This window comes from Syngnathus acus, chromosome 15, assembly GCF_901709675.1.
Source record: "Syngnathus acus chromosome 15, fSynAcu1.2, whole genome shotgun sequence".
In the NCBI taxonomy this organism is placed as follows: Eukaryota; Metazoa; Chordata; class Actinopteri; order Syngnathiformes; family Syngnathidae; genus Syngnathus; species Syngnathus acus.
In genome coordinates, this window is record NC_051100.1 from 1629951 (window position 1) to 1642353 (window position 12403).

At 47.4% G+C, this 12403-nt stretch overlaps 1 protein-coding gene across 3 annotated transcripts in view; it reads right to left on the minus strand.

Annotated features, from left to right (window-relative positions):
* Positions 1-1223: 1223 nt before the first annotated feature.
* The window catches only part of dlg5a (discs, large homolog 5a (Drosophila)), a 29118-nt gene continuing 17938 nt past the window's right edge, over positions 1224-12403 (minus strand). For 2 of the 3 annotated variants that reach the window (XM_037272275.1, XM_037272277.1), the window contains 19 exons: positions 11974-12066; positions 10707-11729; positions 10093-10210; positions 9878-10022; positions 9302-9438; positions 9100-9189; positions 8853-9021; positions 6709-6871; positions 6508-6641; positions 6228-6392; positions 5958-6141; positions 5333-5481; positions 4503-4673; positions 4039-4229; positions 3807-3950; positions 3510-3637; positions 3217-3326; positions 2844-2953; positions 1224-2778 (listed from right to left, as the gene is read on the minus strand). In XM_037272275.1, coding sequence (XP_037128170.1) covers positions 2675-2778; positions 2844-2953; positions 3217-3326; positions 3510-3637; positions 3807-3950; positions 4039-4229; positions 4503-4673; positions 5333-5481; positions 5958-6141; positions 6228-6392; positions 6508-6641; positions 6709-6871; positions 8853-9021; positions 9100-9189; positions 9302-9438; positions 9878-10022; positions 10093-10210; positions 10707-11729; positions 11974-12066 — 3528 coding nt within the window. In that variant the 3' untranslated portion in view covers positions 1224-2674. The remainder of the gene's footprint in view (positions 2779-2843; positions 2954-3216; positions 3327-3509; positions 3638-3806; positions 3951-4038; positions 4230-4502; positions 4674-5332; positions 5482-5957; positions 6142-6227; positions 6393-6507; positions 6642-6708; positions 6872-8852; positions 9022-9099; positions 9190-9301; positions 9439-9877; positions 10023-10092; positions 10211-10706; positions 11730-11973; positions 12067-12403) is intronic. The other variant, XM_037272276.1, reaches the window with a different exon arrangement.

The following is a 12403-nucleotide window of genomic DNA, read 5'->3' on the forward strand; positions in this document are numbered from 1 at the left end:
AAAGAAATGCAAGAATGAAAATAGCCAATTACATCAACATACCCAATGACATGCCCTGTGAGCATACGGCTTTTCAAATAATGAAAACACTGATAGTTGTGATACGGACAAAAAACAAAAGACTTTTATTATGTTAATGTCTCAACATACAAATCACATTCTGTTCATAAAAAGAGACGTTCAATCAGTACCTGCATCGCATCGACAACCATACATGTAATATACGGCATTTTCCTCTAACGTGCTAGTATCTACACAGAAAAATAATAACATTACACTTTAGACTTTTTTTAGTTTTTTTTTTTAAAGCCCAATAGACAAACTGGTGGACCAAATTTCCTCTGAAAAACTGTGCAAGAATAGATAGATCCCTTTTTTTTTAATTTTTGAATAATTCAAATATGTGTTCCTTTTTGATCTCGTCAGAATAAAAAGGCCCTTGATGAAATGTACGGAACTGATGTGAGACATTGAAAAGAAAATATGAATTAGTTACAGTAGAAATGATAGTACCTAGTATTGGTAGCCTACTGGAAACCTGGCAACAGTTACATGTTTACAGTTCACAGCTGAACAAGTGCAAAACAAACATAAAAACGGCTTGAGTCGTTTTTTTTTTTTTTTTTTAGTGGATTTTTGGCACAAGAAAATTGTTTGCGGGAAGGCCGTCCATAGTTCTTCCTCCCTCCTCAAAGCGAAATTAAATAACAAATGTCACTAAACGAATGATGACTTGAAGATATTACCCTGCAAATGTTGCTTCATACCGTCTCTTCTTTTCAAGAGTACATTGATAGGTGACTGACAATTAACCACAAAAAGAGAAATAAAACCAACATGCTAACTTGACTGCCAGAACTTCGTAGGCACGTGACCTAGTGAAAATACACGGAATATATTCTTTTCTATATAGATTTATATACTGTATTCGTGTGTGTATATGTGTGTGTATATATATATATATATATACACATATACATATATATATATATATATATGTATATATATATATATATACACATATACATATATATATATATATACACATATACATATATATATATATATACACACATATACATATATATATATATATACACATATACATATATATATATATATATATATGTATATATATGTATATATATATATATATATATATATATATATATATATATATATATATATATATATATATATATATATATGTATATATATATATATATATGTGTCTGCATACTCTATGTTGTTAAATACATGTTAAAGAGATAGAAGGATATAATTACACAGTGGTCTGTCTAGCCCTGGAGTGCATTCTGAGAGGTTGAACCCGTTTGGAAGCCATATCGGCCTCCGACCTTCTTAAAAAACAAAGAAAAATAATACAAGTCGGCCATTGTCACGCGCTTGCCGCCACAGCCCCGTGTCGGAAGTGAACAAATACACACACATACAAGCCTACTTGGGGGAGGGGAAGGGGGCTGCTTGGAGATCAGGCGTCTTCTACAGAAGGCACTTTCCGAAAGGCCCGTGATAAACGCTGGCACACTCCCTGCTACTACAAAGAGGAAACAATGCATAGAGCTAACGTGCGGTTGGCGTCCGTCGGCGCGGGCAATGTGAGCGCAGCTACAGTACGTCATGACAACCGCCTTAACACTCGTTACAACGACAACAAATACAACAGACTTGAGCACAAACGAAATCCACAATAGTTGTCAGTCGGGTGCATAATTGTGTGGTGGGGTTCGTCCATGGAAACTGCTACACCGAGTGAGAGTGTTAGGGCCATGATGAAAAGCACCAAAAAAAAAAAAAATGACGTCATTGATAACTGTAAAGTCTTCGCATTACGAGAGGAAAACATCATTTTACAAGAATAAAGTTATATTTATACAGTAATGTCATATTATGGAGGGGAAATGTGAAACTAAAATAATAGAGGGGCAAAAATAAAGACACAATTGTACATCATAATATAACACGCAATGTTGTGTTTGTCTCATCACATGACAAAAATCCAAAAATGAAACAACTCTCAATTTAGTCAAATAAAATGGTAGTGTTTTAAAAAATAAAAGCAAAATAAAGCAAAACAATGTTTTAACATAAAAAACAGGCACTATTCGTTACCTTTTTATATAAAGCAAATAATTATGTCAATATTCAAAAATGAATCTCATTGTTTTTCCTATGTACAAAAATAACCTTATTCTTGTAAAATTACAACTTTTTCCACTCTCATTCTATTCTATTCCGATTTGAACTTTTTTTCCTGTCCCATACTTTTCCTTCCCACCTTTCGGCATGGCCCCAATGCTCCTTTGCTTGGTTGTGAACATAGTGTTAAGGTTCTGAGTATACAACAGAGGGCGTGGAGGCTGGATTAGGCTCACTAGAGTCAATATTGATCACACACACACACACATACGCAATTTGAGCACACATTCAGCACACACACACGCGCACACACACACATATACACCACCAATGAGTCCTTCAGGAAGACTGAATGAGCTTGAAGGTGGAGAGCCAGTGCTACGTGCCTGCTCTGAAGGACTTGGAGAAAATAACGAAAAATAGATATCAATAATTTACAATGTAGTGTACCTTATGTATGTTGTGAGGAAGCTTTCATGAATTAGTGTTGAGGACGAGCGCTCCTTTGGCCTCGCTAAGGGCAGCCGAGCGGAGTCCACAGGACTTTACTTTGTTCTTGATCCACTATGGTCATGATCTGAGTGCAAATGTACGGGAGGGAGCCGCCTTGGACAATACCTGCGATGGAAACGCGTTGCGTTAAACACACTTTTGGAAACGTATACGCGTGCACACGGACACACCTGTGAAGAACTTGCTATAGTCTTGCTCGATCTTCTGCGCGCTTTCATACTGCTCCTTGGAATGTTTCTGAGACACTTTGTCTCGCAGATAAACAGGATCTTTCTGCTCCCTGGGGACAAACGTAGACAGACACATTAGCTGCCAACGTGTAGTGGAGAGAGAGTGTTAAATTGTTTTTCACCATTTCTGACAAAAAAACAGAGCTATCTTTCAAAAAAACAAGATACAAAAAGAAAAGAATTCTATTCTAAAAACAGTCTTGCTGAGATGACATCTTTTGAGCTGTGGAGGCACATTGTAATTGATTTATGAGAATTAACATACAACATTGACATCCAGCCATTTCCTTGTGTGCGTTATGATGCCACTTACTTGATCTGCTTGGCATTTTTGTAGCGAACAAAGACAACAATGGGATAAATGTGAACGCTGTGGAGTCTCTCGATGGCGTGTGGCGCAATGTCCAGCAAACAGTGGCAACCCTGCAATGAAAAACAAACAAATCCCTCATAAACCAAAGGGGATTAAAAAAAAAAAAAAAGATTTGCTGTTTGCCGGCATCTTTATTTCACGTCCGCGATGAAGTACAATAAACCCTTATGGCAAGAGATTAAGAACAGACAAATGCAGAGTTATCATGTCGGATTAAAGCTTGGGGCAAGTACCTTCTCTGTTATTTCCTTGATGGACGCGACTGTGGTAACGTCAAAATGGCCGCTGCGGCGCTTGTAGTCGATGAAGAGGCAGTCCTTGACGCCACGCTCAATGGCTTGTTGGGACGCCTTCATCACCTCTGCAGAAACAAAGAGAAATGAAAACATTTCTATTGCATTGTTTTCTAAAAATGACTTGGGCAATTATGCTATTATAGGTTAATAATGTTAGGTATCTTCAGCCATCTAGTGGAAGAGCATTGTTCTGGATCATTCCCTGTGCAACAATAAAGACAAAAAAAACTTCACCTAGCACACATCTGAAGAACTTCCCCGGAGACTCTTTGACTAGCATCTCTTTGATGGGGTCCGTCAGCGGGCCAAGGACCAGAACGGGTCTAGGAGAGGCGCACTCCACTTTCTGGACTCTCTGGTAGGCCAGGCTAACGCAGTCTATAAACACAAAGTACACACGTGACGATGACATCAGCGGGGACCTCTGACACCGTCGGTCCGTGTGCTCGCTCGCTCGCTCGCTCACCTTCCAGGAAGGGGATGGAGTCGGTGCTGATGGCATCCAGAGCCACCGTCTCCTTGCTGTCTTTGGAGCTGCTGCGCTTGTGCTTCTGCTTCCTCCTGAAGAAGGAGCGACGGGCGGCGGCCGAAATAGTCTTGCCAGATTCCTCCTTCATCTCGGTCACGCTGTGCCGCCGGTAGAACTCTTGGTCCATCCTGGAACGTCGGAGTTTGTGTTAATTGTTATTGTACTCTGTGAAATCGACTCAAGTGCATAAAAGTGGAAAACAATGTAGCCATCGAGAGCATCTTCCAACTCTGTAAATACTGAAGAATTAGTCCATTATCGCTTATTTCAATAAAGTTTTTTTAAATGGCATTTCTAATTGATATTAACTATCATGGATTTACTGGCATTAAATGACTAAGCATTTTTTTTGTACTCTGAATGAATTTCAGGCTAAAAGTGTTTGTATGCAGGCAACGCACATGTACTTGCTGGGGATCTGCCCCCTCTGAATCTGCTGCGCGTTCTCATCCAGCTGCCAGGCCATCCACGTCCCAAAGCTGCCCTTTGGTAACGACTCGTCCACGTAGAGGATGTCATCCTTCTTGAACGTCAGGTCGCCCTCCGCCTCGCCCACGCGGTCATAAAGTGCTCTGGATTGGAGGGGAGTAGAGATGGCCAGTTATGTTGAAGATGGTGAGGAGAGACGAGCGTCAAGTTGACGAGGCGGCAGTTTGGTGAGTGAACTCGACAACGAGGACGAGTTTATCCACACGTGCTGTGGGCTCTGCTCGTGTCCCGCTGGAGCCTCCTAAGTCATTTCCCCCGAGCAGCCTATCTTTGACAGCCAGGCGGACCGAGTGCATTTACTGCACATGACATCACCAGCACACTTACCTATATGACAAGTGACTGCTGCGGCAGCTGCTGCCCCTCCCCTCCCCTCCCCTTTCTTTCGGAATCAGATGATGATTCAACAATGTTTAACTACTGTAGTACAGCGCCAACTAATGCTGAGGAACACTTACTGTTTGCTGGTATCAGCAGCCTCCATGAATGCTGACCTCTTACAAATAAGGCACAAAAAGCCTGAGCGGCAACTAAAAAAGGATGTTAGTGGTGGCGCGCGTGCAGAGATGAAGTCACCTAAATCGGACATTCAGAATCACAGAAAGGATGAGGGACGTAATTGGTTAGATGAGAAAAATCCCTGCTTGTTCAAGGGCCACTCTGGCGGCTGCGCTATTAATAGCAACGTATCGTAGAACCACATGGGGAGCATGTGTGGTGCAATGTGCAAGTGTGTGTGTACCTAATATAAAAGCCATCTCCTGGAACGTCTTTGAGCACATTGAAGTCATCCGCCCGATGCTGCACCTTGAACGTGACAGTCTCGGCCGGCTTCAACATCTCCACGTAGACTTCTTCCGCTGTCTTGTTCTTCATATTCACCGAGTTATACTGCAAAAGGAGCCAGGGGTGAAAGAAAAGGAGTGTTATTACTGGCGGTGCGCGTTTACCTGAGAAATCATTTGCTGAATCTTACGTGGTCGGCGCAAGCTTTTAGCGGAATTAAAGAGGCGCCAGATTGATTTGAGCCACCGGGGAGGAAAAGAGCAAACAGGAGGGAAGATTGAAGGACAGAAAGGGTGACGGCGCTGAATGCTAATTCCATCCAGAGACAAAGGTGGCGCGCCAGGAGATGTTTTGGTATTTTACGCGCAAGTACATTGCCCCATTGCCCAAGTGAGATGACAAAATACTGGCGCTGAGATCAATGGAACTAATGAGCAGTTGTAAAATGAAAGGGGCCTTTTTTATCTGTGTTAATGACAATGGCTTCCCAGTCCAGCTCTTTATAAACCGCTGTTGGAAATCTACAGAAGACAGGAACAAAAAGATGCTTGAAGTAACCATTTGGCACTAAACTGCCATACCTCCAGAATGAGGTCGCCGGGTCGCAGGCCGTCGGCTCCTCTGGCGGGACTGTCCTCATCCAGACTGTCTACGTAGACGCCTCGCAGGTTCCCGCCACACAGCGTGATTCCCACCTCTACTCCCGGCCGGTGCACCGTCACTAGCCGTGGCTCGCCCGCCTTCTTCTTGCTATCGTAGGGCGATCTGGGAGGCAACGAGTGAGAGATAGCGAGCGATATGGCGTTACCAAAGACGGTTTTGCTCTTTAGTCCTTTCGAGACTGTATTTACCTGACGTAGTTGCGGGGGCTGGTGGTGGGCGTGGTTTGCTTGGAGGACGGCGTGAGGGTGCCCTCGTCCTGCTCGCTGAGCGTGTCGATGGCGGAGTGATTTTCCGGGGTGGCGGCCCCGCTGCCCTGCGGTGTGGACTGAGTACTGACTGGCTCGAGGCGGGAGCTGTAACCAAGCAGAGAAGCTAAGCAAGCACGCGCTTTGAGTGTTTTATAAGTCTTCCTATGGGTTGTGGCTGCATTAAAATCAAACCTTACCAAAAAAACTGATATGTGTGTACCTGGAGCGAGAATGGTTGCCCAGCTGGTACATGTGTGGGTTGTACTGGGCCATGATGGTGACGGTGTCGCACTGCTGGCCAATGATGAGTCGAGCCTGCTGCTCCGTAGCGTTTCGCAAGTTGATCCCATTGAACTGAAAAAGGAAGTTTGCATAACCCACACGCTATAAAAATAAAGTAGGCTAGGGCTAAGTAACTTACCTCCAGTAACTGGTCTCCGTACTCCAGTCCCGCTTGGTGGGCGATGCTGCCTCCAGTTACTTTGGAGACAAAGATCCCGCCATTTTCCCCGCTTACGATGGAGATGCCCAGAGGCTCAGCGCCTTTGTGCACGATGACGTTGCGGGGTTCCTCCAGGTAAGGCCTGCGAGGAAATCATTTGCTCTTTTTGTTTGTCCATTTTTGAATGAAAGAAAGAAAGGGTCAGGATTTCACAGTGGTTGATGTTTCTTTCAACAAATTTATAAAAAAGCCCATTTCCTCAAAAAGTGGAACCTATCCTAGCTAGCCACACCAGCCAATCACAGGGCACAAAGACAAACATGGACAATTTCGAGTCTTTATTGAGAATGTGTCTTTAAGGCTCTGTAATAGGAGTCACCTAACGACATTGCTTTTTTTTCTTTTACCCTGATGAAAAAAAAAATCTAGTGACACCATAAGTTGTTTAGGTGGACTTCACAAACCAGCGATACATTGAGGTAAGGTGTCTATTAAAGTGGATGTCACTATTTGAGGAAAATTGCCTGTTTTCATGTGTATAACATCAGTTTCGACCGAGTTACCGGGAGGAATCCCAAAATGATTAGCGAGTGATGGGTGTGTGCGTAACCTCTACAAACATGGCGGGATTGGGCATGGCACAAAATTCCATGAAGGAACATCAGAGGGATGGATTAGCAGCCAGAGACGAGGGCCAAAGAGAGTGGCGTACAAACACGGCCAAGCCCAAAAGCTCACGGTTGAGTAATACTAATAATGCCGTTGCGTAACATACACACTGCAGACTGCAGGAGCACTCGGCTTGCAGCCAATATACATACACGCATGCAAATTGACCGTGTGGACGACACATGCAATATCTGAGAGGGATTTCCGCCACGTGAAGGGGGACAAGTGCAGACAGGATCAACAAATGTATTATGAATACAGTGGTGCCTTGAATTAGGAGCTTCGTTTGTTCCGTCCGTCACCGCACGCACTTGTAACTCAAAACTCTTGCGTCTCAAAGTCCCAAAATACAACACATTTTTTGCAAAATGTTCTTGAATAAGAAAAATAGCACTAGCTGTATTGCACTACATGAACAGTAATAATATAATTCAATCATAGAATATATCAAATTAAACCGCATCGTGAGATAATTAAATTCTTGTCTTTGTACCTTGGCCACAAGGGGGCAATATAATGCACAGAAGAACGACACCGAGCTGTCACTATTGCTAAAATCTCGTACCTCACATTTTTGCTTGAAACTCAAGATTAAAAAAAAAACGTATAGTAGTTCAAAAAAATGTATTTGCATGTTGACTTATAAGTCAAAGTACCACTGTATAGTCAAAGCGAAGTAGCTATCGAACAAGAGGCCTCCTCCTGGGGTGTTCTAATGCAGCATGCAGACGACTAGCAATCTAAACAAGCGTTCACATCTACTTTTGCATTCAATACGCCGCACAGGATTTTCTGCCTCTGCCCGTGGCATCTGCCTAACAGCAGACAAGCGGGTGAACGGCGGGGGGCTCGGTCGGGTACAGGGGACGGGAGGGGTCGAGAGGAAGGCGTCGCAATGCCAACGGCGCCGTGAGGCAAAACGAACCTGAGGCACCTGAGAGAGGAGAACCTCGGCCTCGCGGCCAGAGGAATCCTCAGAAAAGATCGGTTACGGTAAAGCGATCTGGAAAGCGGAGGTGTGGCGGAGAAGCGGGAAGCAGAGAAGAGAGGGAGGGAGGACACACAGACATCAAAGTGAGACAGCAACACACGTGTGATTCACTGAAGGCTGCTGTCGTGCCAAATGAGACCAACAACAGAGAAGCAAATGATAAGCACGGACGGGAGATGGAAATTCTTAATATCGCCGAGGGGCCGCAGTGGCTCTGACAGTGATGGACCTGTTGCTCGGCAACACCTTTGGAGTCTTCAAGGAGCATCTCGGAGGCAAGTGTTTGAGATGATCCTTATTATCATCCTCTCCGCGTCATCTCTTTTACTCAGTGCGCTCCCACAACAACAACAGCGAGCGCTCTCATCAACTTGACAGCAGAGCCAAAAACGTCACCAAGCATTAGAGGAGTGCGGATGTGGCTGGCGCCCAGACGGGAATCGACGGATTAGCGCTTCCGTACCTGTCCTTCCTGCGCTCGCCGACCGGCACCGGGCTGACCGAGATGCGAGGTAACGTGGAAATGGAGCCTTGCGATTGGTTGCTGGCGAATGACGACGTCTCCAGGTTGAGCGGTGACTGCGGCGGCGTGATGAGGCTGGGGCTGCTGCACTCGGAGTGCGAGAGGGAGCCTGTGTGGGGGGGGGGAAAAGCCAGAAACAACGCCTACCTATGAAAGAATTGGAACATTTTACTCATGAGTGCCGTACCTCTGTCTGACCCCAGCATGGAGCGAGGATAGCGGGGAGTGGAAGGGATCTTGATTCTCTCTGCCCGGTACTGGACATTATTAGAAGAACCTGTGGCGGAAAGGTAGATGGCAGAGGAATGAATGGGGGCAACGTTCAAAAAGCGGATCGGGACAAGGGAGTGTGCGACCTTCACACGGACGTGCATGCGTGCCAGACTGACCGAGTCGTGCGCTGGAGGGCAGTGAGTGTGTACCGTGTGACGCTCGGCTGCCGCGTGACGACGACGACGATTCGGTAAAGTCGCCGCCCCGCTTCTGCTGGCTGAGATCCAGACTCAAGCGACCCTGATGTTGAGGGCTGGCAAAGGAAGAAGAGGCATGAAGCTTTCGGAAATGAAATTATGCATACGATTGCGTGAACATGCAAGATGTTTCACAGTTAATTCAATTGACGGGCTGACCCCGACAGCCACTGTAAAACATTGAAGCAAAGCCACACTAACTTAATTGAATTATTTGCTTTTGCCCTATGGGGAACAGACTCATTTGAAACTATTAGTCATCAGTAGAAGCTAAAGAGGGAACACTAAGAAAAAGACTTGCTCGTTTTGATAATAACCGCATCCTAATTCAGCGTTGGAAGGCCGATGACATCATAAGGGTAAGTGAAGGTTGTCCACCGATGAGGCCTTGCCCCCTCCCCTCCCCGCCAACCTTGTTTTTGTTGGCTATTTTTCATCCATTTCAGATGGAAAGAAGCCCCTGAAGCAAAACGGGAAGTGCAGGGAGGAGATCACCTGGTGGGCGCGTGCTGGTGACAGATCTGGGAGGCGACTGACGGACAGTTGCCGGTATGGACGCGATGGCTGCGCACCGTGTACACGGGATTCCTCATCACGGCCGTCACGGCGGGGCACGGAGACAGACCCCTGTGGGCCGAATCTGACAAGACAACGGACGGTGACTCGCTGAGTTGGTTCGAGGTTGCGGATGGAGTGGTTGAGAGACTCACTGGGAGGGAGGCCGCCGTTGTAGACGGTGGGCACAAAGCCGACGCTGTGCCGATGGGAGCGGCTGGGGGAGGAGCGCAGCATGTCCCGTGGCTCCGGTGAATGCTCGTCAGAGTAGCTCTGTGACACATGACAGGAACTGGTGAGCGTTCTCCCCTTTAGGCAAGAAAAACACGAGGGGGGGGCGGCAGCATGACATTGTGGGACTTTAAAATAAACGTTTATCTCCACTGTGAGAGCTTTTGTGGTCCGGGGGCTGTCTACTTCTTGGCTCGCTGGTTGACTGAGCCCCGGGGAGTGAGTCAGCTCCCGGGCTGGGTGCTTGGTGTCAGTGCAGTACTATCGATCACTCTGACACGCTGGCTCAAAAAGCAAAGTCCTTTGGCACAATGTAGAAGGGGCTGTAAATTCTGAGGGTGGAAAAACATGCAGGCTTTGGCCTGCTGGGAGGATGCCAAATGTGTCTCTATGTTGAGGGCCCACACCTCTGAACAACATACTAGTGTCCCTTTAATAAACAAGCTATTGATCTATCAGAGGGGAGGAGGCGTGATGATTTGAACAATGGTGATTTAGTGCATTGTTATCCGAGTTTTAATTCACTTAACGGACTGACCTGGAATGCGGGAAGAGTGATGGTCTGTGGCGTCATCCTGCGGCGAAGGGCGGGGGCGGATTTAGGTCGCGGCCTTTTCACTTCTTGATCTTCGCCTCGGGTTCGCCCGATGTCCTCGTCGCACGATTTCCGCGAGGTCAGGACTTTGCCGTCCAGGAAGTAGTGGTTGCCGTTTCTGTCTCGCTCCCGCTCGCCCGCCGCCGTGGAGACGCCGCCGTCGCCTTTGCCGTCGGATGTGATGGTGCAGTCGGACGCGGAGCTGCTCTGATGTTTGTGTTTGAACTTGAAGGAGTCACTGCGGGTGGGGGGCGTCGGCGGGGTCGGGGTGGAGGAGGAGGAGTGGGAGTCGGTCTTTGAGGGCTGGGGGGAGTGCGCCGCCGCCGCCGCCGCCGCCGCCGCTATCTGATTGGCCGCCATGTACTCCAGCTTAGAGGAGGGCGTCTCAGGGCGTTTGAATGTGTCCGGGTCGAAGATGGACTTCCTCTGCTTGGGGGATTTGTATATGGAGAGCTGCGCCGCCGCCCCCGCCGAGAGTGGGCCGCTGTTATCCGGCGCCACCGACATGCCCCCCGCAACCATCTTTGGCCACGTTCCTCCGCTGTGCTTCCTGTCCTGCGCCGTCTCCATGGTGAGGCAGTCAGGTGCGGAGACGGGCTCGAACGGCAGCGAGGACGGCGCCTTGGAGTAGGGACAGCACTCTTGGAAGGCGCTGGGGCCGTAGCGGCCGGCGCCCGAGTCGGACGCTGGCCGCAGGCTCGTGGCGTGAAGAGAACCCATGGAGAAGGGTTTGCCCATGTCCCCGTAAAGCTCATCGGGTTCCCCTCGGTGCTTCCTCCTCTCGCCGGAAATGCCGCTCGTCCCCATGTCGGGGCAGAAGATGTCCGTCTGCGTGGAGCTGTTGTGTTTGAGGTTGCGGCTATTCCGGGAGTGGATCTCAGACAGGTGGATGCGCCCGTTGGACTTGTCTGATGAATCGCGCAGACTCTCAAAGATGTTCTGGCCGGATGTACTGTGAGGAAAAAACTGCGAGGCAGAAGGCAGACATGTCAAGCACTGGTTGAATTGAATCAAAACGTGCCTTTCATGACCCAAAACATCAACTTTGTGCATGTCACAATTAAAAGAAATGAATCCCAATTAACAAAGAACGCACCCTTCTCACAAGACCCACTCACTCGACTGCTATGTAGGGCAAGAAAAAAAAGTAGGACGAAAGATCTTTGAAGGATTCAGGAAAAGAGGCTGAGAGAGCAAGTGTGCGGCCCACCTTCATGAGAGAAAGGCTGAGAGAGTCTCGGCAGTTCCTCAGCAAGGCCTCGCACTCTGTCACCGACTTGTTATCCAGAGCGATGCCATTTATCTGGGGAGAGGAGACGACAGCAAGAAGGACGGGTCCTTCTTCATTAAGGTGCTGCGCTTTCGGGCTTGACGTTTCCTGTCAGGTGTGCGCTTTGTTGTGGATGGCAGTGCGCTTGAAAGCGATGGAACGCAGGTGACAGAGCAACGCCCGGGGATTGAAACAACGGTGGGAGGGGAGGAAATCTAGGCCAGCGTGGTTCGCCGCGCAGGACCTCAATCGGCCCATTTCCATGACAATGCTTGAGAAGGATTGTTGAAATAAGACGCTCGGAGATAAGAAATAGAGGGAGGATGTCATATTGGGCTAAGATTAAAGTTGGTCTGAACAAGGAGATGAA